Below are 26,854 nucleotides of genomic sequence, written 5' to 3' on the forward strand. Positions count from 1 at the left end.
GACCTAACAGTAATCCATAAAGTGAGCAGCATTTTCTCTATCCCTATGACATCTCGGTCCTCAGTGGGGATACAAATCTTACAACAGCTTCTCAAAAAGAAAAAAAAAACAAAAACAAAGCAAAGCAGGGGGGAAAAAGATATTTTCAAAATTCTGTCTTGAAATTAGCAGACTGTGAGAATGTCTTGCTTCTCTGACAAATTGCTTAAAAATGATGGCCATACAATGGAATCAGTTTGATGGCTAAAATACCAGCAAATGGATGACTTCATGGAGGATAGAGCCTTGTCTACTAAAGAGAAGGTAAAAAACAGCTTCATGAGTCTTTCACCGAAACAGTTGTGAACACGATTTACATGTAACTATAGATTAGTGCACTGGTTGGAACAGAACACATTGCAGCAATTCTGAAGACAGTAATGTGAAAACAATAATAAAAAATCACCACCAATAAAACTTGTCTATTGCTGTGTCTAGCTGTAATTCACAGTCCATGCAAGGCATCACCACTAGAAAGAAGAAAAAGTCAGGAAACAAACCCTGGTAGAACAAGCTGCTCTATAAACAAACTGCTGCCATGCTCTCACAAGCAATTATAGACGTATGAAATATGAATTGCCATTGATTTTTCTTCTAGAGGTCATTCTGTTCCATGTTTTACGCAGTCTAGGCATTTATTTGGGTGGCAAACTGACAGGTTTTTGCAGAATTAACAGAGCAATGTAATCCTTGCTCAATCACAGGTACTTCATTATGGTTCTATTCCTTGACACTTGTCCCTCCCAAAACTCACCAGCAAGAGAGTCCTTCATAAAGGTGAGGAATGATGCAATTACTTGTGAAAAGAGACCATCCTAACTTGGTCAGTGAATGCTTATTTACCTTTCTGTGCTGATGGCATACAAGTGGCATCAGCTGGAAGGTGGCACTTGTCACACCATAGCAGTTCTGTGAACAATGTTCTGATTTGGCTAAAAACTGTCCATATTCTTGTTATTGAAAGAGGGATAACTTCTCCAAAACAGAGAAAAAATATTTCAATTTAGCCTGCTAACAGAAGCAGAAGAATTATCTGTATTTCCGTTAAAAATTATCATAACATTAGAATGCTGCAAGAATGCCAAGATGTTCTCTATAAATCCTGTATTTTTGATGCTATATTCTCACTTAGCAACTACTTGATGTTCCTCACTCACAACCAGAGAACTACTTAATTATGGTCAGCAAACTCCACAAATGAGGCTGAAATTGAGTATCACAGATTAATGAATCATATATTCTGGCATTTTAGACAGCAATCTTCCTTATTTCTATTACTCACTTTGGCACAAATATTTGGTCTCCACGTTTTCCACACAAGAAGAATTTGTAAAAACACGCTGTGTTGCACCTCTTCTTCCCAGTGGTTATTATTTCTCTGAAGGCTCTAACTTACTTTTTAAGAAAGCTGTGGCATCTGAAGCTAGGTAAAAGTGTTATTTAAGTCACACCTCATGGTGCTTCAATGAAAAGGCAACACAGTACTATATACAATGGTACAGAAAGATTAATCAAACTCTAGACTCCACGATGAGCAAATAAAAGCGAGTATGCCATCAGATGTGGATGTAGTGTAACAGTTCAGAAAGGATTTATAGTAGATCTGAAATCCACAAAACACCTATCATTGCCTGTTGACTGGCCACAGAGATGACCTTCAATACATGACCATCAGAAGACAATACTAAACTGACATGTAGATTGAATTGAATAAGATTGAATAAAGTCAAAGGAACAAAATTAAATAGCAGGGAAAAAAACCAGAACAAAAAAGGTTGAAAGATGGAGAGCTGAAAGATTCTGAAGTTGAAAGAATCTGCTGTAGATATAAAAAAAGATAATATGGTGCTTAGAACTGGCAAATATGCTACTGGAAAAATAATTTACATGTCTCCATACACACAGTAACAAACCCATCAGTCTAGTCTGATGATAGACTTCTCTCTGACTTCCTTGGTGAACATCACTGCTCTATAAAACTGGGCAAAAATAATCGACAAACTAAAGAAATTTCGATTATTTTTGGAATTTTTTGCCACTTAAAATTTGGGTTGAGATGTCAAGCCTGGCTGCTGGACCTCTTCACTGAAATGCTATCTATACTTTTACATTAATAATACAATTCCTGAGTTTCAGCATTGAACCCAGTTATCAAGAGCCTCCTACAACATTAGAGGGCAAATTTGTCATAAAACCCACTAATCTTTATTTCCAATACTATGAAAAGACCCCAATATTCTGTGGTAACTTACTCTTGCAGTACCTGTTCTTGTAATTCCAGCACTTAAAACTGGATAACTAATTCAGGTCACATAATTAAACTTGCCTGAATTTGATTAATTATAAAAAAAATTGCCCCTGTAAGGCAGGTAAGCACTACTGCATGGCATTTAAATACAATATCATTACAGAAACACAGATTGCTTCTTAACTGTGAAGTTATACAACTGCTGCTGTTCAAAACTATTAGCACATATCACTGCTTGACCTTGACTGAGCCCAAATACACAGAGAAATGTCTGATGGGATAATGTGGAGATGGCTGCTTAAATGCTGCTGGTTGCAAGACTGCAGACTCTGAATTCTGTGCAAGGTCTTTATTCTTCCATACTCTCCTGTGGCTTTGTGAGTGCTTTTCTTTACGAGTGTTACATACAGGAACCTTTCCCACTGAACTATGTGTGAGAGCTGGATCCCACAGTGAAAGTCCACTTGAAGATCTGGATGCCTCAACATCCGAAGAAACTAAGAGAAGTTTCACCTGTCTAATTTCTTCATCATTTTGGGGAGATAATCTGAGTTTTTCAGAATCCAGCATTAAGGGGAAGCTGCTCAGAAGACCATGGCTACACAGAAATACAACTGTGATCTTATTCAGGCGTGACTTGCCAGAAAGGATACAAAGAAAAATACTGTAAATTACCTGTATTCTAAGTTCTGTGTCTGTTAAAGCATGCATGTTATCATCAGTTCATGAGCCACTATGACACCATACTATCATGGTTATGAATGTTGAATTCTTCTAATGATGATGATATTCCAGAAATAAAAAAATATGAAGCTCAAAAAATGGAGGATGAACTCTCCCAGTCAGATACACATAAGTGGAATGACATTTTCTCAGAAGGTTTTATTGGGAAAGTTATCACTGACCTTTTCATTTTCCTAGAATAGATGTACCCAGTGGGTTGCAACAGCATAAGAAATAAGATTTTTATCCAACCATATTAAAACTGTAACTCTGCAAAAGTAGACTCCAGCTACATTGCTGCTGTAAAGGCCAGAGATGCACCACACAAACTGATGCTCTAAGAGAGCAGTTTTAAAAGTTGTGGCAGCTTGTATATTTGTGCTGTCAATTTATGGGAATGATGCCAACACACAAAGCAGCAATACAACTTACCTAGCCAAGGTAGTTCTACAAAAACTGAAGAAATTAGTCTATTTCATGTGCCCCCTTCTTGATGGAGTAGATTACTCCAAAGCAGAGTATACAAAACAATTATCAACAAGCAAAAAACTTGTAAAACAATTTTAAACATATTTATACTCGAAGCCTATAAGTTTATTTCAATATCTCAGGTGACAAAGAGACTTTCTCCTCATGATGTGTGCTGTCAAAATGCTGACACCAGCATCCAGGTGCTTTTTCTGTTTTGTCATTAAGAGAAACATCCAGAGGATGCAGAATGATGTTTGCACCATGTGGACCAATGCAATTTGGCATGCACAGGCAGCTGGAAGAAAGGAACACCCATCCAAAAGGTCTAGATATATAGGAACACAAACCTGTACTAAGAGAGAATCAAAATACAGTGTGTAAGCTAAGTCTCTACCAAACACAGGGGTTACTGATTATTAACATAAGCAAAGCACACTTCGAGATTACTGTGTCTACAAACACAAGTGCTGAAGCATATGCAGGGCTTTCTTATGCTTTAGATGCAATTAGTGTGATGTCTCTGAATTGTATGATCTGTGTTTCTCCCATGTCTTTTATTTCTGTATCACATATAAAATTTTCCTTTAGTGCTTAGTGTCTACTCTCAAGTCAGTTTTGCTGCATCAGTGCTTCTTACTGCTTTATGTAAAATTTGCATTCATTGATAATGTTGGTTCAGCCTAACTGTTATACTGAGCTTTGAACTAATTGCTCTCAATTAATCTGTTCCACTCTTTGATAGCTTATTTATCAGATTGGGAAAGATAGATTTAATGGTGCTTGCTGGAAACAAGTTCTTTAATTGGAAATACCTGAGTGCTTAGCTCACTTTGTGCTCTGGCAATTAAGGACAATTTGGAAAAGCGTTTTTCCCCCTACTTGATTAGATATCCAAAGAAGCAGACAAAACAAATGACAACACCACCTAGCAATATTGGTTAAAATAAAAGCCCAGCAGCCAAATTACTTACTATGAGAAATGTGAACCATCCCCATCAATTCCAATGCTGTGTTACATTCATTTTGCTGTATCTTTGCCTCCCAAGTAGGTAAACGACAAAATTTCTTTCAAAATGCATAGCTCTATGCCTGCCTCTATACAATTATCCCTTTCCACAAATAAGCCAAATCAACAGAAGAAATTATTTTTCTTGATTAAGCTCCCACATTTCTCTTGGGATGAAACAAAACAAACAATTAATCTTTCCTTATTTGTTCTCAGAAGAACCTGCATCCCTTAAATGTACAATAACCAAGGTACCTGTGGCAGGCAGTCGGCAGCAATTAGGCTTGTGCTGAAAACGAATGGACTAGAGTCAGAATGCCTAATCTGCTGAGAGTTTCTACAGGAGGGCAAGGTTAGACCAGGAAAATTCCCTTGCTATGGAAACACTGTTAAAAATTACCACCTGACTTCAGCATAATTAACAAGGTTTGGGAATTTATATGAACTGAGTAATTGAAAAGAATTAGCAAGAGATATATACATTAATCTTCGCCAGTTACAACATGCCTAATGAAATTAAAGGTTCTACTTCTGCTTCATGCTTTGTTTCTGCAAACTTTTTTCATCTATAGAAGAAAAAGTATATTAGATAAAGACAATTTTAAGAAATTAAAAAGAAGAAACTGCACCACAAGCCTCAATTTTTACATCAATACTTGAAAATTTTCCTATATATAACTCAAAGTGTTTATCAAAAGTAACCCTCGAAGTTTCTTATTTTAATGTCCATATTTTCAAAGTCTACAGGAAAAATCCATATCAGAGTTATAAATTTAGGCATCATTCAATATGTATTTGTTTGCAAATGTACGTTCACAGAAATCCAAAACTATCTCAATCAAAAAATTCTGCAATGAATGGGTTTAGTAAAATGAGCTTTTTTACATGTAACTAAATCTATATTATATTTGGAGAACACAGACAATAAGCAGGAGGGGGAAAAAAAAGACAATCAAAAGTGATGTGGGTAGAGCTAGACAATGTTAGAGAAGATAACAAGCATTTGTTATTCTTCTAAGCTACCCATGACCACAGGACCTTCCCCCCCTTACTTCACCTTGAAATCCTTCAACATCTCTCAGAAAGGAGTCATCTAAGACTGCATAAATGCCAAGAAAAGGCAGCACACACAGACACATGGGAATTATACCTACTGCAGGAGCATTCAATTTACTACAGAACCAAAGAAGAAGGCTCACTACTCTGCCATAAACTGTCTGAGGAAGACTATTTGCCTCTTCCTCTGCTCACGTCTCTTAGCTACTGATAGACCAGCTCTCATGTTTTGCTTAGCAGTCCTTCTTGCAAAGAATTCTTCTGTTCCTATGCTCCTTCCTTTCAACATCTAAACCAGAAGTTCAAGAATTACTGCTTGTTTATTTCGGTATCTTTCTGGTAATCCTCTGTGATTAGTTCCACAGCTTGTTGGGTTTTTGTTTGCTTGTTTCTCTGGTTTTTTCTTCAGAATGGTCTATATTAAATGATACAAACGATATTGGACAATAAAGTTATTATGGCACACTAGAATCAAGCTTTAATTCAGCTTTCTTATGTATAAGGATTTATTTAACGTTGCTTACACATGTAGCATGAACCTACACTACTTTTTCCCCCAGAAGGAGTTCTTTATCCAAAGCACATAGTAAATGGTTCAGTTATTTCATATTTTGTTTTCTTCCTCTGGCTTCCAAACACAGGCTGTGCCTTATGTGCAAATTCAAGTCCTGATGTAAAAAAATAATTATTCACTTATTCATGAACATTTTCCCCCTGCTCTCATGTGCAATTTATAAATGTGTAAAGAATATTAATGGTGGATCTTCACTCACACAAAGAGTGTATGCAGAAGAATGCTACCAGATTGTATAAAGTCAATGCAATCTAGGTCTAAACTATATTCTAATTTAGCGCTGTATACTACTGAACAACCTTAACGAAACATAGTGTGTTACACTATACCTGCAATAATAAAATACTCCTTCAGCAGAAAATAAGTTTATCCCTTTATTAGCAATTCATTAACTTAACAGACTAATTTTGAAGAAAAAGCTGGGGGAAACCTGAATCGTTCTACCAAACTTCAGTTGGTGATAATAAGACTGCAGGAATTACTGCCCCCTCCTTCCTTCTTTATTACAATGGACAAACATTTTTTGACTTCCTTCCACCTTCACCAAAGACCTTAAGCAAATCTATTAAATACCTATTAAAGAAAAAGAAAATTTACTGCCTACACATCAAATGTGGAGCTGCATTCAGGAAAAGGAAGGTAACTTTTTTACCACAGCTAAATTAATTAAGTATTTCATACTTTGTATGGATTTAGAAGAAATCAGGGCTGTTAGAATAGTCATCAGCAGATTAGAGGAGTGTGCCAGCCTTTGAGTTTTAATACCACTAGTTCTGCTTTCATAGATTGTGACTTAGATAGAGAACTTAATTTCTTTCTCTCTCCTCTTAAATATTTTCCACTTATTCTCAGCATGTATAGTCATGACAGAGACCATTTCTCACTATATGGAAGTGCATGATTAGTACACTTTGATATTCATCCTAAGTTTGGCAAAAGAATGTAATACAATATCATTATGATACACAGTATAATGAAAAGGGAACAAGCACTTCAACATGGTTTCTAAATCTGTCACAACTACTAATATAAGTTCTGTGCTTAACTGAGTAAAATTTATTTTGATCACTCTAACATATAAGAGTAAAATAAGAAAGTTCACGCAGCACAATTCTATACAGCAAAACCAAACAGATTATTGAAGATGAAGGAAAAAAATATTAATCATAAATCACAACACAGCACAAGTTGAAAAGCAAAAATTTAACTCCTAAAACATAAACCAGATAATTTTCTGAGCATACTTGAAAAATGCTTTAAATAATTCTTCATAAATCTCTGCAGACAGACACTTAATAAATGGGTCTCCTTTAAATTATCTACAGAATTATTTTGCTTCCCTGTTTTCTTTGGCCTTCTGCTTCCTCTTAACAAATATGCAATCCTGCATGTGTCAGGCACACTACTTTAAAATCCACAGCCATCGAGACCCAGCTATGTATCTTTACCACCAAAGAAACACGTATGCACAACAGAATCTTAAAAAAGCTGGTCACAGCAATGATGGATTTAAGTTATTAACCGATCAAAAAAAGATGGATGGTGGTCTGCTTTTCTTAATCTACATCATCATCTAGATCTATTTAAGGATATGTGGTACACTAACAAACTTAGTTAAGGTTTCGATAAAATCAGTAGAATAATCTGCCCGGTTACATTGAGACTGTATCGATCAATAAAATCACTTGTACTAGGAAAGTACTGTTAAGTACTGACAATCCCAGCCATTAATATTATTTAACACTCGGCTCACAATCTTTAATGAGGACAAAGAACATTTTGTCTTTTTATACTTATCATACCATTGCTTTTCGAACTCCTTACAGAAGCTGCTCAGCCTTGATTACTGCACACTAAATGGAGTTAGAGACAGAAGACACTGAATAATTTTGGATAATGGAGAGAATTTTCAATGTGATTAATAGATGTGGGTGATTCAACAGACTTTCCAGCAAAACATTAGTTAAATCTTATTTCACTGAATCCAACTTTTTTTTGCAACTTTCTAATGCTAGGCCCTTTCTTCTCAGCATATTCTCCTGTATTTAAAATAAAACTGGTTTCCAGAAACAGCAATCAGGAAGATAAGCATCTCTTCTGGACTTGATGGGAATTTTTTTTTTCTGTAAATAAGCCAATTTGATCTTAAATTCGTTAGAAATAGACCTTAACAGCAAATGTGTATATAGGACAAAGGAAAGGACTGCAGAAACCTTTGTGGTGCCTAATGAATGATACAAGGAAGTCAAAGTAATTTCTATCCACTCCTGCTCACAGACATGGGGAATGGTTAAGCAGAAACCTAGTGGGAAAAAAACCCACAGGTTAGGCACACAGAGGATAAGGTGGAGAAGAAAAAAAATAAGCCCACATTTTGCACAAAACTTTCACAGCTTAAAATTTCAACCTCTGAATTCAGCTTTTAAGTATATAAGCAATTACCTCTCATGTGTAAAGCATTTGGTCTGAAAAAGCCTTTACAAGTGGCTTTACACAGTCACATCACCTGCATGCCTCTTCATTATCTATCTATCTATCTATCTATCTATCTATCTATCTATCTATCTATCTATCTATCTATCTATCTATCTGTCTCTATAGATACATCTCAATTATTCAAGTATGTCTTCTCAACCACATAATCAACTCCTTTTTCTTTTTCAATAGTGGTCATGATATATACAGGGCTCCGTTCTTGAAAACACAATAATGTTTAAACAAATATAATAACAACCTGAAACACAAGCATGTCTCTAACTGATTTAAGGATTATATAAGAAAGGTCATTGCTTCAGACCAAAGATCCATTTAGGACTGTATCCTATATCCCAAAATGGCTATAAATGCATACCAATGAAGAGTATAAATGTGCAAGACTACCATATAAGACATTTTTCTTCAAAACAAAATCAGCTTCAAAAGTTATCTCCAATTAGAGGACCTTCTATGCTTGATATAGGCTATCCTTTCATATACCTTTCCAGCCTTCCAATTGAACTAACTCAAAATTTTTTGTTCACAACACTCTTTGGTGAAGGTACACAGGTATGTGGGAACAATTAAATGCTTGATACAGAATGGATTTTTGAAAATATAAAGGAAAAAAAATTGTAATGAATGGATAAATGTGGTGAATGAACATGGACAGAATGGATAAATGTGATGAATGTGAACTGCACAGAAATAAAATTTAAATAGTTGAATATCATTGAATAATTCTAAGATCATTTTGCCACTGCATTTCCATAATTAAATAGTATGCAACTTGATTCATTTTTGTTGAGCAAAGGCAATAAAATGTCCCATAAAAGTGCACCTATCACACACAGGGATCTCAATAATTCTAAACATCTCCAAAAGCACCAGTCACCTCTACAGATATTACACATGTAACATCAAAAACTGTTCCACTTGGAAAGCACTTACAGATTACATCCGATACTAGAGGTCTGTATCAGCTTAAGCCACAATCAAGATCTTCCTGTCTTTATATGAAGTCCTAGTTTTTATTCTGTTTAAGAGAGCTCAGATAACTTTCATGTCCTACTACAGGACCATTTTTTCCTCTACTTCAAAGAGAAGAGAAAACAATGAAAAACCGTGTACATCACCAAGCATTTCTTTTCCCCAAATAAATTTCTTTTCTTTTCTGATCTTACTCCTACTCCAGAGTTCTGAAGCAGGATTTCAGCTGCAGTTATAGAACAAGCTATTTGGCTATTGAAAGGCAAAGCTCTAGCAAACACATTATGTAGAGTACTTGCACACTAGCATCAGGAGCCCAGGTGTCTCATTTTAGAGAAGAGATCTCTCCAGTCTTCTTGACAATGGATAAGGTTATAAATGTCTGACTTCACATTCCTTCTTGTTAGAATAGCAAGAGGTCAACAGAAATTGAATCAGTTAAGCAGTGAAGAACTAATGAAGCTCCTCACAAGGTGATGGAAAACTTTCTTCTTCACAATTTGATAAAAAACCCTGAGAAATCACATTAACACAGCCCTCAGAATGATAGTGAAAAGGGACAACGACTGAAGCTTTAGGAAAGCAGAATTCTTATCCCCAGCTGAATATGAAATGCCATACTAAGTTTGAAATGCTCTGCAACAGAGTTTTCAAATCAACAAAAAGAACCTTTCAGTATTTTCAACTGAATCTAAAACTTTTATGAAGTAACATCACAAAATTAGATCAACTTAAAAGAAAATAGTACAAAAAATTTGTTCATATCCACTATCCAGTCAGGAAAGGCTATTTAGTTATTTAAACTTTACCACAAGGAATTACGTATCAATGCTTATTGAAGTAATTAAAGAAAATCATAGTGGCCCATGAAGAAAAGACACCTTGAGCCAAATTTTCTATATTGACAGTTTGTCCTCTGCAGTCTAACTAACTACAGAAATAGCTCATTTGTCCTCATTTTTTGCAATTGCAGTTGAACTGTTCCCCCAAAAAGAGTAAAAAAAAGCAATATAATAATGTGTACTTTTCTTCTTTATATTTCTGATGAGCTTACTCATAAAGCAACTACACATTATTCATTACATTATTACATTCACTGTTTTCCTAACTCCACCCTGCTGGAAACTAAGACAGCTAAGGAGTATAGAATTGGAATTTTAATTTCTTAAAAGAAAAATTATAACAGATATGGTTTTACTTATGGTTTTCAGGAAAGACTGGTAGTTAAAATATTTTTAAAGAGAATTGCATTCTGATGAATACTGAAATATAGGTCAAAGTGCTTCTCAGATCTCCAGATTATTTCCTTAAATGGAAAACAAATCTCTAGTCATGTTTCATAAATGCCATAATTCATTTTTAAGATTTGGATTCCTGAAACTACTGGAATGTTGAAGTTCATCAAGTCTTCATGTCTCACAGCCAAGGAGCACTTTAACCAATCTTATCTCCAGGAATCAGGACTGTTCTCTTTGTAAAAAGTTCAAGAATAAATAAAAGGCAAGTATGTTTTCTTGACCTCAGCCAAGAGAGAAATATTAGCTCTACATATTAATTCTGGTTAGAGACATATGTACATAGAGACCCTAAATTTATACAGAGAACTTCAGAAGGTCTACAACTCTCTGTTTTATATTAGAGCCTTGCTAGTCACAAGAAGAATTTGTTCAGGTCACCCAGACCACATGAAATGAGTTAGTACTCTGAAATTAATAAAAAATATGGGCCTCCTTCAAAATCTCTCCCTATAAGCAAATTATTTCAGTGAAGACTAGCAGCAGCTATCAAGTCTCATGCTGAGGTGTGGGTGCCACTTCAAAGAGAATTCTGTTAACGATGCTTGTTATCTTGTTGGACTGATGATATCAGCAAATGATGAGATTTCTTTGGCCCAAGGGGGTTGAAAATATCTATTCCATTGAACTTTAAAAGGCAGACCTGTCAAAGGGCAAGTCCCTGGGGTAGACAGACTGGATGGCAATAACATCCAGTGTCAGCTTACTGGGACAAGGATATGACCTAACTCCAAATGAGCAGGTGGCTAGATCAAATTCTTCCCCATTACCAATTCACAGGAAATAAACTCTGTAAAAACTGCATCTCCAACAGTATATAAAATAAAATGTATTTTATTTTATATGTATATTTTAAATGTAACAAATACTGATCTGATCCAAAGCAGCGGCAGCTGCTCTGATAGCCAGTTAGATGAGGTCCCTCCAGTGTCACCCCTCAACGTTCAAAATAAGACCCCAACTACCTGTTCACTTGATGCATCTACAAAATGACTTACTGAACTCAGACACAGTAAAAACTGTGGGAGTTTTCAAGTGATTTATATCTCATTTAAATACACATACAAACCAAATCATATTTCGTATTGCTTTGTGATAAGTCAGTCCAAGATTGGACAGTGGATAAAAAAAACCCAAACCAAACAAACGCCATCCAGAAGCTACAATGCTGGTTATCAATCTGCTTCATCATCTTCCACACTTACCTTCACCTTGTAGTACTTTAAAGCAAATACATTTATCTACACTCACTACCATGAGGAGTCACAGGTTTTCAGGGCAGATCTTTTACGCAGTCCTTCTCAAATTATAGGCGCCACCTTATACAACCAGCTGCTTAAAATCTTTATCTTCTACCTTTCTTCAACACAAAGCTCCTCATGAAGCTCATCAAGAGAAGATATTTCTAACTATAAATAAATATGAAGTCCAAATCTTACTGCATACTAAAACTACTATCAAGAGAGATTTTTGTTAGCAATAGTGTAACCCAGTGCTTTATTTTACAAATTTAAAATCAAAACGACCTGGATTCTCATCTCTGCTGTACTGCAAGCTACAAGATTAGATATACAAGTAAGTAACCATAAAGTTACCTAGCCAATGGCCACTACAAGGTAGTAAAAGCTGGTTAAGTACTCTTCTACTGGCAGTAACAGGTGTTTTGAGATTCAAAGGAGACCAAGGGGAGGCATCATTTTCAACATCCTCAGGAGAGGAAGAGGAGGGGTAGGCACTGATCTCTCCTCTGTAGTGACCAGTGACAGGACCCAAGGGAATGGCCTGAATTTGTGTCAAAGGAGATTTAGGTTTGATATCAGGAAAAGTTCTTCATCCCAAGGGTGGCTGGGCGCTGAACAGGCTCCCCAGGGCAGTGGTCACAGCACCAGCCTGACAGAGCTCAACAAGTGCTTGGACAGTGCTCTTGAGCACATGGGGTGACTCTTGGGGCTCTGCTGTGCAGGGCCAGGAGTTGGACTCAATGATCCTTGTGAGTCCCTTCCAATTCAGTTTATTCTCTGATTCTGTGATTTTCTTATTTAGCAAAGACTAAATCAGCTAAGCTTATGTGCTTTGTGCTGTAGTTTAAGCTCATGCACAGACATTTACCATGATAAACAGAGTAGTAATAGCTTATTTCTTCACACTAATTTGCTTTAATGTTTGGGGCCACAATCTGTCATTCACTTATCTTTGCATCTGTTTCCTCATTAATAAATTAAACATAATCCTTCTTTCCTCTTGTCAGTCAGTTGATTGTTCTCAGTATTCACAAGGACTCTGTAAATATTATACATGCAGTTGAATTACTAAGCATATTAGTGCTCTAGTCAATTGTTTCACAGTATAAAAAACAAAAGTAACACATTCCAGTCAAACTTGTAAAATATGAAAGTCTTACTTAAAAATAGTGTAGATAAATCATTCTTTCAAAATTCTAATAATATTGGTCTACTATAACAAGAAAAAGTCCTGATGCAACCTTTCAAAAACAGAAGTAAAATAAGCAGTCTTATGACAATTAGCTGCCAGTGGCTACTGATACATTAAAAAATAATAAATAAATACTCTTTGTAGGTCACAATTTAATAATACTTCATTTATTTGTAATTTTGGTGCTCTTCAGAAAGATATAATGAAATGTTTCTGAGCTCCTGTCCATCCACTCCAAGAAACAAAAAACATGTGCTGAAAGCATTTAGAAGGGCGGTTTCATCATGAAAAGATTACAAAAAGTAACAAGGTCCTGCCAACTGCAGCACCTTCTGTCTTAGACAGAGGAATGTCTTGCTTTCTTTATTACTTAGTAGAGAATGATTCTACCACCCTCATTTCATGTCAATATTTTTATCTACATTTAATTACAGGCAACTATTTAGCTGAAAATTTCTTAAGAACCCAATTAGGTTAGACCTTGTCAGGTACAGGTCTGTATTTGATGGCCATCTGCATGGTATGAATTCATTGAACATTTTATCTATGTAATACCTTAGTATTTGCATATGGTTCTGGCTGGTTTTACACGAAACAGTTAATGACTGGCATGTCTTCATAAAAATTTATCTGCTGCACAAATGTCTGGCTACAAGCCACTGACTAGTGACAGCAGTAGCCAAACAACTCCTACAGATAAACTGTCAGTAGTACCACCTGAAAACATGTTTGCAATATTTTACATAAATGGTGTTAAATAAAAAACTGATCACATTTTCTGAAATTGTAGTATATTTCTACACTGTGCTTTGGCAAATGCTTGGCACTATTAAAAAATGCCTCATAACTGAAGTGCCTTAGTACGAAATTTTTATTGTCTAGAACCAGGCTCTAATTATCTTAAATGTTAAAATTTTGCTGATGATTAATTCTGCTTTCTACTAGTGGGCACAGAAATTAACTACTATGACAAAAGTATTAACAACTTTTCTTCTTGTTTAAATTAGTATGCACATTGGTATGCATATAACTTAGAGGCTTGTCATGTTTTTAAACAAACGATGCCCAGCAGTCCCTTCCAACCTAAACCACAGCATGTTCCTATGACAGCCAACAGCAATAGAATAGAGGTAGAGTTAATCAAACGTGCAAGACTGCAAAAGAACAAGAACTGACTAACTCTTCCAGTAGGGGGAGATGTTCTTTTACAGTTTATCAGCAATTAAAAGTGATAACCAGATTACCTCTCTACCTTTTTAACGAAATCAGCTGCTTAAGACTAACTGGTACATGTGCCTTGGTAGTGATTATGTCCAAAAGAAAGTTGTATGGAAATCAGAAAAACCAAAAATTCACTGCAAGTGGCCAATATGAGTAAAAATAGAAGACTGTTATTCTTGCCTTCCTCCCAAAACAATTATGTTTTGATATTTTATTTCTATGAACCCCTTCAGTAAAACAGCCCTTGGATTAGTGTAGCTGAAAGTGCAGTGAACTGGGAACATGTTTAGAGGGACACCTTCATCTGGCTTTGCCACCAGAGAAACAGCCATGAACATACACCACAGGACATTTTTTAAAGCAATCATGGTGACAACAGAAATTCCATTTATTAAAAATGAATGTGATATATTCCTGATATATTTAGATGTCTATACAATTGCATCATTCCTGAAGACTCCTTTTATTGTCTTTATCAAAATCGTGACCCATCTAGGTAGAACCTAAGACTTAAGGCAAATGTCCAAACCAAATGAGATTAATATGAGATGACAGGTGCCTATTTCACCTAGAGGAGCAATTCATATACAGGCACGTATAGCAGAGTGATATGAATTTAATGAGCTGATGCTTCCCTAGTCTGTTTAAATACAGGTGAGCTAACTGAAGCTTCCTCATAGTTTTTCTGCAACATTTTTCATTGGTATAGCCAGAACAACTTTGGAAAGAATAACATTATTTTCCCCATTTTAGGCGGAAGAATATGAAGGTTCACCAAAGTCAATGAGCAGCCTTTGGAAAAATCAGGGAAAAAAATGCAAAACAGTCTGGATTTCTAGCTGGTAGTTCTGCTAAGTGAACAGAAATCACTGCTGCTGGTAAGTATACAGATCACTTCCCACTTCTAAAATTGCCTATCAGTAAATGCCACACTTCCTACTTTCTAATGCTGTAGAAATAGATGCTGCTTTTACTTTCAGCAGGCTGCAATGAGACACACCTGCAAGTACAACTCCAAGCCTTGTCGTCGCTGCTCCAGGACCTTGGGGACCCAGTTTCTCACATGCTTTGAAGGGATCTCTGGTGTTCTTATGAACTTCTTGAGCTGCAAGAAAGAAAGAAAGAAAGAAAGAAAGAAAGAAAGAAAAAAGAAAACCAAAAGCATAAAAACCTATGTATTGAGGACAACAGCATGGAAATGAAGTTACTTACAATCATCTCCCTGAAATAATAACAGCTGTCATACCTACAGAATGCGGTTAAAAATCTTCACATCCAGTTGCTCTGGATACTAAAGAGGAACCCTACTAACAATCTTTCATGACTAATAGCCTGAAAATGAAATAGCAACCACTACATGAGAATATTTGAAATTAGATTTTCCCATTAGTCTACCTGGGACAATACCTCACAACATTACCATGACACAACCGGATATTACCTTGCTAAGTGCAGTGAACACACGATGATGGCTTTTAATTCCAGACTTAGGCAATTATAAACAGGTGTGAAAAGTACAAGGAGGAGTGCTAACCATTTCTCTAGAGAGCTGGCAATCAAGAGAGAAAAATATTGATGCTCTCAAAGTGTACCAAGAGATTGACAGTCTGTGTTTAATATCTTACACAGAGAAACAACAAGATTGTCACTGATTATATTTCAAAGAAGCTCCATAACTATTCTTCTAAAGATTCCCACAGGAAACCTTACACATGTATCTACATAGATCTATATATAACATGTATCTATATAGATCTATATACACACACACACACACACATATATATATTTATATATGTATACATATGATAGTATATACAAAGACAAAAACATTCAACCTGAGAACACTAAAAATCCCCTTGGTGGAGCAACATGTTTTTTTAAAATCAAAAACCATTAATGTTTTACTGAAAACTACAGAGCAAAAATAATAACTGAAATAGACTTTATTGGATTTTAATAGAAGGTGGCATTCTTTCTGTTGGATATTGCCTCTGAGTAAATCTGAAGCAAAGAATGCAAGGACAGAAACTCAAAATTGACTTTGACATGCATACCCATGGGAGACTGAGAATTTACATTTCATCTTTGAGCTTGCTGGGATGTCACTATAGGAAAAAGCAGTGGCAACATATCAACGTCTCTGCAATCACAAGTATCGAAGCTGCAGCCGGGAAACCTCAATTGCTCTGGAAACATTTTGCAACTTCCTTGTTTCTTAACAGTGCTAAATTACAATTAAATGTGAAGTGAGAAAAACAACTTGAAAATAAAACTCCAAATCCAGCTACGTTTACTAACTGATCTTAAAAACAGAATACAACCCCCCATTCTTCCCTCTAAATTGATTGGGGATGTTGAAGAAACTTCGGTCACTGCTGTTGCGAACTATGACAGCACCTGCAGGCAAGCAACAAATGAAAAGAACGCTCCAGATGAGTGCAGACAAATCTGAAACTATACAAGCGTCCACCAAGACCCAGCTGCTTACAAGATAAATACTCTGTGGCTGGTAACTCAGCTGATGATTAACAATCCCCTTATGCTCTGTGGCCCTGTTACATATAAAACATCCAAACCCCAACTATTTAATGTGCTGGCATAGATACTGGTTGTACGTATAAAGCCAACATCATACAGATATACAAAAGATATATTAAAAGCCCATTTTCTTATGCTTACAATAATCCAGTCATATATATTGCTATAAATAATTATAACAATGTCAAGGAACATTAAGCCAAACTATGTATGTATTAGCTGTATTGCTTCAGACTTGTCCCAACACAAAACAAAACATTTTTATCTGAGGACTATTACTGCCCACAGTACCTTCCTGTCTGTAACACTGACCTAATGCCTACTGACACGCTGTAGTCTCTATTTCCTGAAAGACCTAAAGATGGTGAACATGATCAAACAAAGAGTTATTTGTCCAATTGTGGAAAGACAATATGATGTAGAGTATACACTAGTTATTCTAAAATTATAGACAACTTGCAAAAAAAAGATGTTTTACACTTCAGTTTTTTGCAAATTTCACTGCAGTGGTTTTAGCATTGTGACCTTCTAGCATAACTGTATTTTAAAAGAACTACCAATATTTATTAACACATGGGGAAAGAAGTATAAAAAGATATTTGGGGATAAATATGAACAAATGGTTGTATTTTAAACTATGTTATACACCTAGAAATAATTTAATTCTTGCTAAAAAACTTTCCAAATAAGAATAATAAAACTTTTGTTCAGACATATATAATACTGTAAAGGGTATGGTGCGTAGCCTGACAGGCAAGGTATGTTGTTCATAATCATGGCAAAGCATAATGGTCTATGCAAACTATTTCACAGAAGCCAACATCCGTGGGTCGTTTCTGTGAAAAGTATAAATTGTACTCTTGGTGTAATATAGAAGTCTTGAAAATATTTTAAACCTTTTCCACTACAGCCAGATTACACAGGAAGTGGGGATTTACTTTCTTATACAACTGGAATCTATGAAAGATTGAACCCAAGACAGAAATCCAGATGTGTTCTTGAAAACAGCTTTGTTTAAAAAATATAATTAATCAAAACATTGATTGGCATTCTGATGAATGAATAATGTCTTCTAACAGTCCTCCTTCCTCCCCACAATGCCAGTGAGGCACACTGTTCTCCAGCAAAAGGCATAATCTCCTCATCAGCCTCTACGTCCATTTTCTACCACAGGTGTTCTCTACAGAAACTTTATTTCTCCTGTCTACAGACATCTCCAACATTCAGGGCACCTTGAATATGCAGCAAGTCTAAAGAGACCTTTCCAATTGCCATGTACTCGCAGGAATTTAGAATGAAACATACATTTCAAATTAAAGGGGAAGAGAGGAGGATAAAGACCATATTGGCATGCTGATAGCAAACTGATGCAAATACTTTCTCTAGGATTTTTGTAATGCTGAAAGCACTAAGGTTCAGAATATGAGCTGTTCAACAATACTAACCAAAATTTTACAACTTCAAAAAGTAAGACTTATTGGAAAGGTATATTGTTACAAAGATATTATATATGTTTTGCATCTGTGCAGGAACAAATAAGGAAAAGTCTCTATTCCTTTGCAGAGTAATATAAATAGCAAGTGAATAAGAAAACAAAACAAAGTGAAATGTGGTGCAAAGTGCCTGGTTAGAATATCTGTTTTTCAGATTTGTTTATTTTGCTGCTATTTCTGCAGAGAGAGAAAGGGGGCATCACTTATGGTTTTTCTGGTGTTATAAGAAATCTCTGCAAAAGGAGTTATTGCTGTGAAAATGGTGTACAGGAAGACAAATCTGAGAGTGAGACTACGGTCATCCATGACTTTTACGTGGAGTAATTGTGCAGCTCCAGAAATTACAGTGAAGTTAGACCAGCTGTCCCATCTCTCTGGCCAGCTGGGAGAATGCCAGTTATGTGATGTGGACCCTCCACCAGTTCTGCTACATGTCCATCCTGCGATGGGCTGAGGACAAGCCCAAGTACCCCCTCTGCAAGAGGAGCATACTGTCAGTCTTGCAATCATTTCAGCTCGATGATGACTGCTTGGAGCATGTCACCATACCCCTGTGACATGAGTCACCCACCAGGTGGGTGTGGCTCTGGGACATCCATCATCCTGGAGCACCACAAAGGTGGGCTTCAAGAAGGAGTGCTCAGGTGTCCTGTGGGTGGCATCCAGCCTCCGTGTGCTCATTGAATTGCTTTCAGAACCATGGTATGCTCCTCCAGACACTGCAACCATGGATCCATCACGGGATGGAGATATTTGGCAACAGTGTTGGATGAGCCATGGTGGAAGACACCATCACAACCATCCCAACCAAACACAGGATGAATGCAGAGCTGCTGGGCTGGATGCTGGGGCGGTCCCTCCAAAACTGCGTAGTGACATTCATGCAGCAGCGTGCGTGTGTTGCTGTGCAGTGCAGCAGCAGAAAGGCCACCTCCTCCACTGCTGCTGGTGGGGATCCTGGCAGCCACCCGTTGGCTCCCATTGCCATTCTACAGAGCAAGAAGGGCCCCTGGCTGAGTCAGGGAAGGCTGTGCCCAGGGCTGCTACTTCCAAATGGCACAGTAAATGCTCCCCTGAAGGGTCACAGCAACTCCTAAAGAGAAGGGATAGAGACCCCCAAGGCCTCTCCAGCAAACAAGAGACCAGCACCACATCAGTGATGTTGGAAGGTGCCTTGGAACATGGCTAAAACAGGACTGGGCATCAGCTGTGGAATGTGTCAGCCCTTAAAAGCTCCCAGCCCCAACTCCTGAAATAAAATAAATATACAAATCTATGGGGAAAGTCTCAGTGTTATTAACAGTATAGATTCTGGCCTCACTCTTTTTTGCTTTTTTGCCAGGTAGGATGGAATGTTAATCCTGATGGCTCCTTCTACTTGTGTCAGGTACTGTATCATTACTCCTCTACATGCAAGCACTGCCCAGCTGATCCTGGGACAGGCGTTCCCAGATGGGGGTCTCCAGACCCAGCCCATGACCCACTGCTCATCACCCCAGGCCTTTTTCCTCTTCTCTGTACCTTCTGCTCCATGTCCCTGGGCTCTGCTCTCATACCAGCCTGCACTGCCTGGGGCAGCCTTCCTACAGCAGCACCCAAATCTCTCCTCTTGCCTGGAGACACAATTTGGTGCTGCTCTCTACACCATGCCAGTCATACCCTGCCACAGCAGAAGCCCAAGAAGGGGAATTATAAAGTCCTGCCCCTGTGAAGGAACAGCTGCACAGCTGCCCAGATGGTGAGCAGCCTGGGAAAGGCTTCTGCCCACAGCCACAGGCTTTCTTATCCCTTTTCCATATCCAGCCTTGGTGTTGGCTTTTCTTCTCCTTTGCTTGCAAAGGACCCACCTGTATGTGCTCAGCAGATAGATACCAAGTGGCTGAGGACACTGAGTTTGCTTAGTTTGGAGAAAAGTATGATGAGGGGTGATGTCATTACTTCCTGAGAAAGCGAAGTGGAGCAGGAGGTGCTGAGCATTTCTCCCTGGGATCAAGTAACAGGACATGTGGGAATTGCTCATAGCTGTGCCAGGCGAGGTTCAGAGTGAACATTTCTTTACCAAGAGGATAACCAAACACTGAAAGAAGCTTCCTTAAGAGATGATGTCCTCTTAAGGATGTCCCAAGCCTGTCAGGGACATTTGAACAATGCCCTTAATATAATGCTGTAATTTCTGGTCATCCCTGCATTGCTTAGGCAGTTCGACTATATAATTGTACATCTTTTCCAACTGAAAATATTCAATTATATTTCTAATTCTAATTCTATACTACATTACATTATACAGTACTATACTATTCTAACAATAGGAGACTGCCTACCTGGATAGGGCACATTTTAAGGATATAAATCCTGATTTTTCCCTCTTAATGTGCCCTAGCCTATTTCACAGAATAAATTCTATTCATCTGCTTTACCTTCAACTGCAGAATCATTTTCATCTGTAAAACAAAGCACTCATATATCACAAGGCTTAGTAGTGGGTGAGTGAGTTATTTTACTGTTTCTGGCAGTGTTTCTTATTTGGTTTCATATTTAATATGAACACAAGAATGACAATATCTGAGACATATCTGTAGTAAAACAATAAACAAGGAAATGAGTATTAATAAATGGCAGATGATACCACTACTGAGGCAAGAAGCAAATAGGCAAGAAGCACTAGCACATCTTAATTATGGTGCAGTAAAACAAATGGGTCTTGTCTTTAGATTTTGATGGGTCAATAGTTGCCTTTTGCTCAGACAAGTTTGCTTAAACTTATTCACCTTACAAGCCTGGCAAAATCATCCTCAGGTTAATGCTTCTTTCCTGAGCTAATTCAGGACCACCAGCAAACATAATGGTGGAAATAAACTCCTCTGAAGTTGCACTGGCAGGAGCTGTAAATATCCATGCTGGTGTCTGTTATTTGCAGAGGAAGCTCTTCCACAATGAAGGCAAGCAACGTCACTCAAAGTAGCTGATTGTGCCCACACCCCACTGCCACTCAGACCTACAAACCAAGAGACGTTTAGTTGACCCAGATCCTAGGACTGAAGCTCTTCAGAACAGTCCCACTGCTGTTAATGGGCTGCAATGCTCCTCCAGAATTCTCCTTCACAATACCTGACCTCCATAAAGTAAAGAAAAAAAAATAAAGCTTGCCTTTCAGCAGCACAACTGCACAGCAGTCTTTCAGTTCAGCTTGGAGAGAAAAATTCATACTTTAACAAACAATGGTCAAAGCAATTTACAGAAGTATTAGTGGATAGCCACCCTTGAAAGCACCAAGCTCCCTTCTATATGTTACTGAGATGATTCAATAGACAAGCTTAGCATTTATTTTATATTACATTAATTGAGATGCTTTACTCAGTCATTTTCGTATCTGGTTTTCTCATGTACAAAAGTTGTTTCCTCATCTTTACATCTGGCAGGTTAGCAACAAAATGTATAGATCTAACAAATTATTTGCCTAACTGGGAAAAAAACCACTCTATTTGTGGTTGACATGGGATTTATTTTGTGACTTTACAAGAAGACAAAAGCATACTACAGACAGCATTTTAGCCATATGGCATGTAAACAATAATCAAAAAGAAAATGAGACTTAGTAATTGTGAGAAATCATCACGTGCTTCTGCAAAACAAAGAAATTGAGTTAGGTAGGAATTAATTTCCAGAGGCATGAATCACAGGATGTATTTTTATGATAAACCATGTACAAGAGAGAGGAAAACCACAATTACAAGAGAGAGGAAAACATCACTGAGGCAAAACAAAGCAACATATTATAAAGTAAAAGATCATTACCTTTTTATGAAGTGCATGGAATTCACTATACCTCTTCTCCACAAAATGTTTCCTTCCACTCACCAGAACTTCTATTTTAAAAACCTGAAAATTATAAATAATAAAAAAGAGGGTAATGTTACTTGCTCAAAACAGTTCAGTGACATGGCTGTGACTGCACATTTTACCACAGTCATTCTTCTAAGTAGTCCCAAAAAACCCAATGTGGCTCATGAGCTGCAGAAGTACAACAGTGATTATTGCTAAATATGGCTGAATCTTCTGTTAACCTGTTCTTTCAACAAACACATAAAAAAACAGCTTAAGCGTGGACTATATGCTTTACATTAAAAACCAAGCATTAAAATATCTCCTTTCAGAAAGATACAGTATACTTTGAACTAATAAAAATAAAAAATAATGGTAGGGACAGAAAAAAAAACAGGGAGAAACTGGAAGGGACAGAAAAAAAGAAAACAGGGAGGGGTTTAATTCTTCTCCCTTTCTTAAAATGCAGCATACTAATACATTCACACATGTCCAATAAGAGCTGGACAATATATGCATTATGTTATGCATGGAAATAGAGAAATAAATGCAAGCACTATATTCTAGGCTGATTTCTTCCTAACCTACAAATTCACCTCTAGTCTCAATTGAACTTGTGCTATGTACGCTCTATGAAAAAACAAAACAAAACGCACACAGGGCAAATGCTTGTTTTCTTTGTATGATACATGTGACAGCTTTTGCTGCTGCCTCTGGAAGGTTGAAAGGCCAGGAGAAGCAACTCTCTGGATCCACTAATTAGTAGTCACTAACATGACATTTTCTTGATTCTCAGGTCAGCAGTTCAGTTTCGAGGGCAAGTGATGAGAAATATTTTGAGGTACTCAAGAAAATACAGTCTATTAAATGAAGACAAAATCAACAGAGAAGTAATACAGAAAAGGTGCCTGTTCTATCTAGGAGTTCTTTGTTTTCTGTTTTGCCCAGAAAATGTTGGAAATAATTATTTTCAGGACAATGAGAAACAATGTTCAGCACAGATGATCACATCAAGACCCAAAACTTAGCCAAATAAAATGTTCTTTGAAATAAACTTGCAAACCGTGTTTATGCCTGAATGCAGAAAAAAGGGGTTTCTGTCACAACATGCCCAGCTAGCATTGATCAGAGCAAACCCTGACATACCATAGTGGATAAACACTTTCTACTGTCCACTAGAACCTGCCTTTCAAACAGGTCAAAATGCTATGGTTTTCACTGGCTAGCCAAACAACATTAAAAACAGACAACATTTTATTTAATCCAGACTGAAATGCTTTTACTTTTGTTTGAACACAGTATGGATAGGACCACAGCCATTTCCCGCCAATATTTACATTACCAAAATTCGTTTGGGTTGCTGTAATAACCTGTGCTACATTCTACATCTTTGAACAGGACTATGTCTGTGTCCTAACAGTACAAGCAGATGATCTTATTTGGGTGCATTGATTTCCTGCCCCCCACCCCCCTTCTATCTAGATTACTTTGGAAGGAAAGCCAGCAACTATGAAACAATTTTCCTCCACACATGAAAAAACTCCAAGGCACCCCTACAACTTTAGGTTCAGAGCTGTAAAGAGAATCATACACAAAGGAAAATCAATGGAGACATTTCTCTTTAGTTAAGTCTTAACATACTAATTAAATGAGAGGAAAATATTATTTACATTTCATATTCTACACACTACATGAAATAAATAGTTTTGCAAGAAACAATTTGTTTTGGATTGCACAAGAACAAAGGAGTTTTTAGGATAACTTGTTAGAAAGAATGGATAACAAAATATAAAAGCAGTTAAATGAAAAGTGATCATGGGTCTCTAGCTAAGGTGTTGCAACAGTTTTGTATTTACTTGATATTAAATCTCCAGGAATTACGAGGAACTTATAACACCCACTTACACGTAAGTCAGCTAAGACTCACTCACCGCTTTAAGTTTAGCACTTCTGTTGGCTACAGGATTTACCAAACCATTTGGAGAAGTCTAAGGGGCTCCTCCCTCAGCTACAACCACTCCCTTGGCAGGTAACTTTCTTGTGAATCACAGGTTGGCAGTGAAGTTCCATTTTGATTTTATTCATTTGTGTGTCTTCAGAGAAACATCTGTCCCTCTGAAATCTAAAAACTCATTTTTTCATAAAGGAGAATAGTTGGATTATGTGAAATGAAATATAAATCCCTATGTGGACCTTGTTTTCAAAGAACGTATCTATTTTGTTCTGTGTTTCAACATGGGTTAAGAAACCACATAAATGGTTTCAGAACACCAAAAACTATGTTACATTTATTTATTTATTATGCTTCATCCTCTTGAGTTTCATAATTTTTGCAAATGTAATGACATTGAACAATGTACTTGACAGTTGCTTTCACAGAAGGTGAAAGAAGGAAGCATTAGCTTCTCCTGAAAAGTAATATTATTTCAAAACACAGACACTGCCACCCTTACACCCTCAACTCCTTGCACCAGTGTAAAGGCTTTAACTTGCCCCTCACTATCCAGAGGCCTCAGATCCAGCTTTAAAAGACACCTAAAATTTACTAAAGCAACAGCAACTGCTATGGTTGAAGTTGAGTATCACTGAAAACAAAACCGTGCAAATGATATTTCTAATCTACTCATTGTGGCACCTAGACCTTGGAAATATAAAGAAATTTGTGAGAAATAAGTGGACAACCCAGAAATGTTTTCATCTAATTTAAATCTAAATATTAAACTGATTTACAAAGTAATTTGTAAAGTAGAAATGCAAGAAATAACACAATTATGTTTATAAACTTGTATGATTACATGACTTAACTCAGACTGCATAAATTCCAGGTTTGCCTCATCACTATTTACCGGATCACAATTCACAAGAGCAAATTAAAAAACATATGACTTAGTTTCTGTGCCACTGTTTCATAAAATGACATGGCTTTGTGTGAAAGACAAAAAATACATTAAGCTGAGAGAAAGATAGGATCTCTTAATGGATACAAAATAGCTATAAGCAAACCTCGCACAAATTTAACTGTGCAATTGCAGGCCCTGGCAGAAAAACAATATAAGGAAACTGGTGAACATAGATGAAAGTGCCAAAATAAAGACGGAAGAACTATGGGGGAAAAATTGCAACAGTGCTAGGAAATTACTTTTCTAGTAAAAATGTTCATGTTCCTTGAACAGATAACTCTCAAAAGATAGATGACTTTTTATAAGTGAAAGATACTTAAATGAAAAATGCAAGAATTAATCTCTGAATTAGACAAGCAAAACACTTTTCCCATAGCCATTGGAATACCAGAAATTACACTTCCCTGAACAATTTGCAGTTCACCCTGACTAGGACATAAGGGACCACAGATTTTAAGACACCAATTAGAAAACTCCAAGAGTACTTTGAAACTAAAAACATCTCACTGTTCTTGGTTGCTACCACAATAGTTATCAGTGATGTCCGCACATAGTTACAAGATCATTAGCCATTAAAAGCATTCTTCCAACAGACTTTAAAACACATTAACAATGCACGGGGCAAAAATCTCTGCATTGGATATCAGTATGAATAATGCTCATTTCTTAAGCTAGCAGAATTGCAGCTCTGCCACCGTAATTCATAACCAAATTTGTGATGAAAATTTCAAAAGAAGAATTCCTAAGGTCTTTGTTAATAAAATCGTAAAAACTTTCAGGTCTGAGTATAAAACAAATTTACACATAATTTTTTTCCCCCTCTTCACTTTGTTCCAATTATATGGATTACATTCAGATCCTGGAAACCATTTTCTTTTCTTATTGTTAGCAACCATCCCTGATTTTTGCCATTTTCCTGAATTTATCTGTTTCTGATCATTACCAAACCTCTAAATGAATGGTCCTTTTTCGATACTTTCAAGAAGAACATATACATTTCTCTTCTTGTCGCAGAACCTTGACAGTTCTACATAGCAAATAAACTGGATTATATATGGGCAAAATTTGGTACTGTATCACTGGGAATTTTGAAGACAGAAAGCACAAATGGAAGAACACAGGAACTAATAAGATGTACAAAAACTGCCCACAGTGCCCAAAAGTGCATATCATGTATTGTGGGTAACATTGACACCACCTCCTGTCAGTTCTTACCTATGTCACATATGTATATAGGACACAAAAGGACATATTTTATCTGATAATCTGATGCAAAAATATGCAGTTCCTATAACTTAATCTCAAAAAATCATGCCATGATCAATTTAACAAAAAAAATGCAGACAAGAATGATAAACGTGACCATGAGTAGGGATGAAAACTAATAGGTGTAATAACATCTCAGTTTGGTTTTCTATTACACAAGAAATACACAGATGACTGTCACATTCACTCAGAGAAATTATGCTGGCTATATGGTTTACTATTATGGTAAATTAATCCTAACACATTGTGCATACTTATACATGAAAAAGTGAATTGCAATACTTTTGAAAAATTATAGTTG

The 26,854-nt window shown here is 36.7% G+C and overlaps 1 protein-coding gene across 1 annotated transcript in view; it reads right to left on the reverse strand.

The window, feature by feature from the left end:
* The window catches only part of SNX24 (sorting nexin 24), a 60,302-nt gene that overhangs the window by 20,822 nt on the left and 12,626 nt on the right, over positions 1-26,854 (reverse strand). The window contains exons 2-3 of the mRNA XM_014309136.2: positions 22,361-22,444; positions 15,532-15,636 (exon numbers count right to left, since the gene is read on the reverse strand). Of these exons, the coding sequence (XP_014164611.1) occupies positions 15,532-15,636; positions 22,361-22,444 (189 nt within the window). The remainder of the gene's footprint in view (positions 1-15,531; positions 15,637-22,360; positions 22,445-26,854) is intronic.

The sequence above is a fragment of the Geospiza fortis genome, unplaced genomic scaffold, assembly GCF_000277835.1.
Source record: "Geospiza fortis unplaced genomic scaffold, GeoFor_1.0 scaffold44, whole genome shotgun sequence".
Classification (NCBI taxonomy): Eukaryota; Metazoa; Chordata; class Aves; order Passeriformes; family Thraupidae; genus Geospiza; species Geospiza fortis.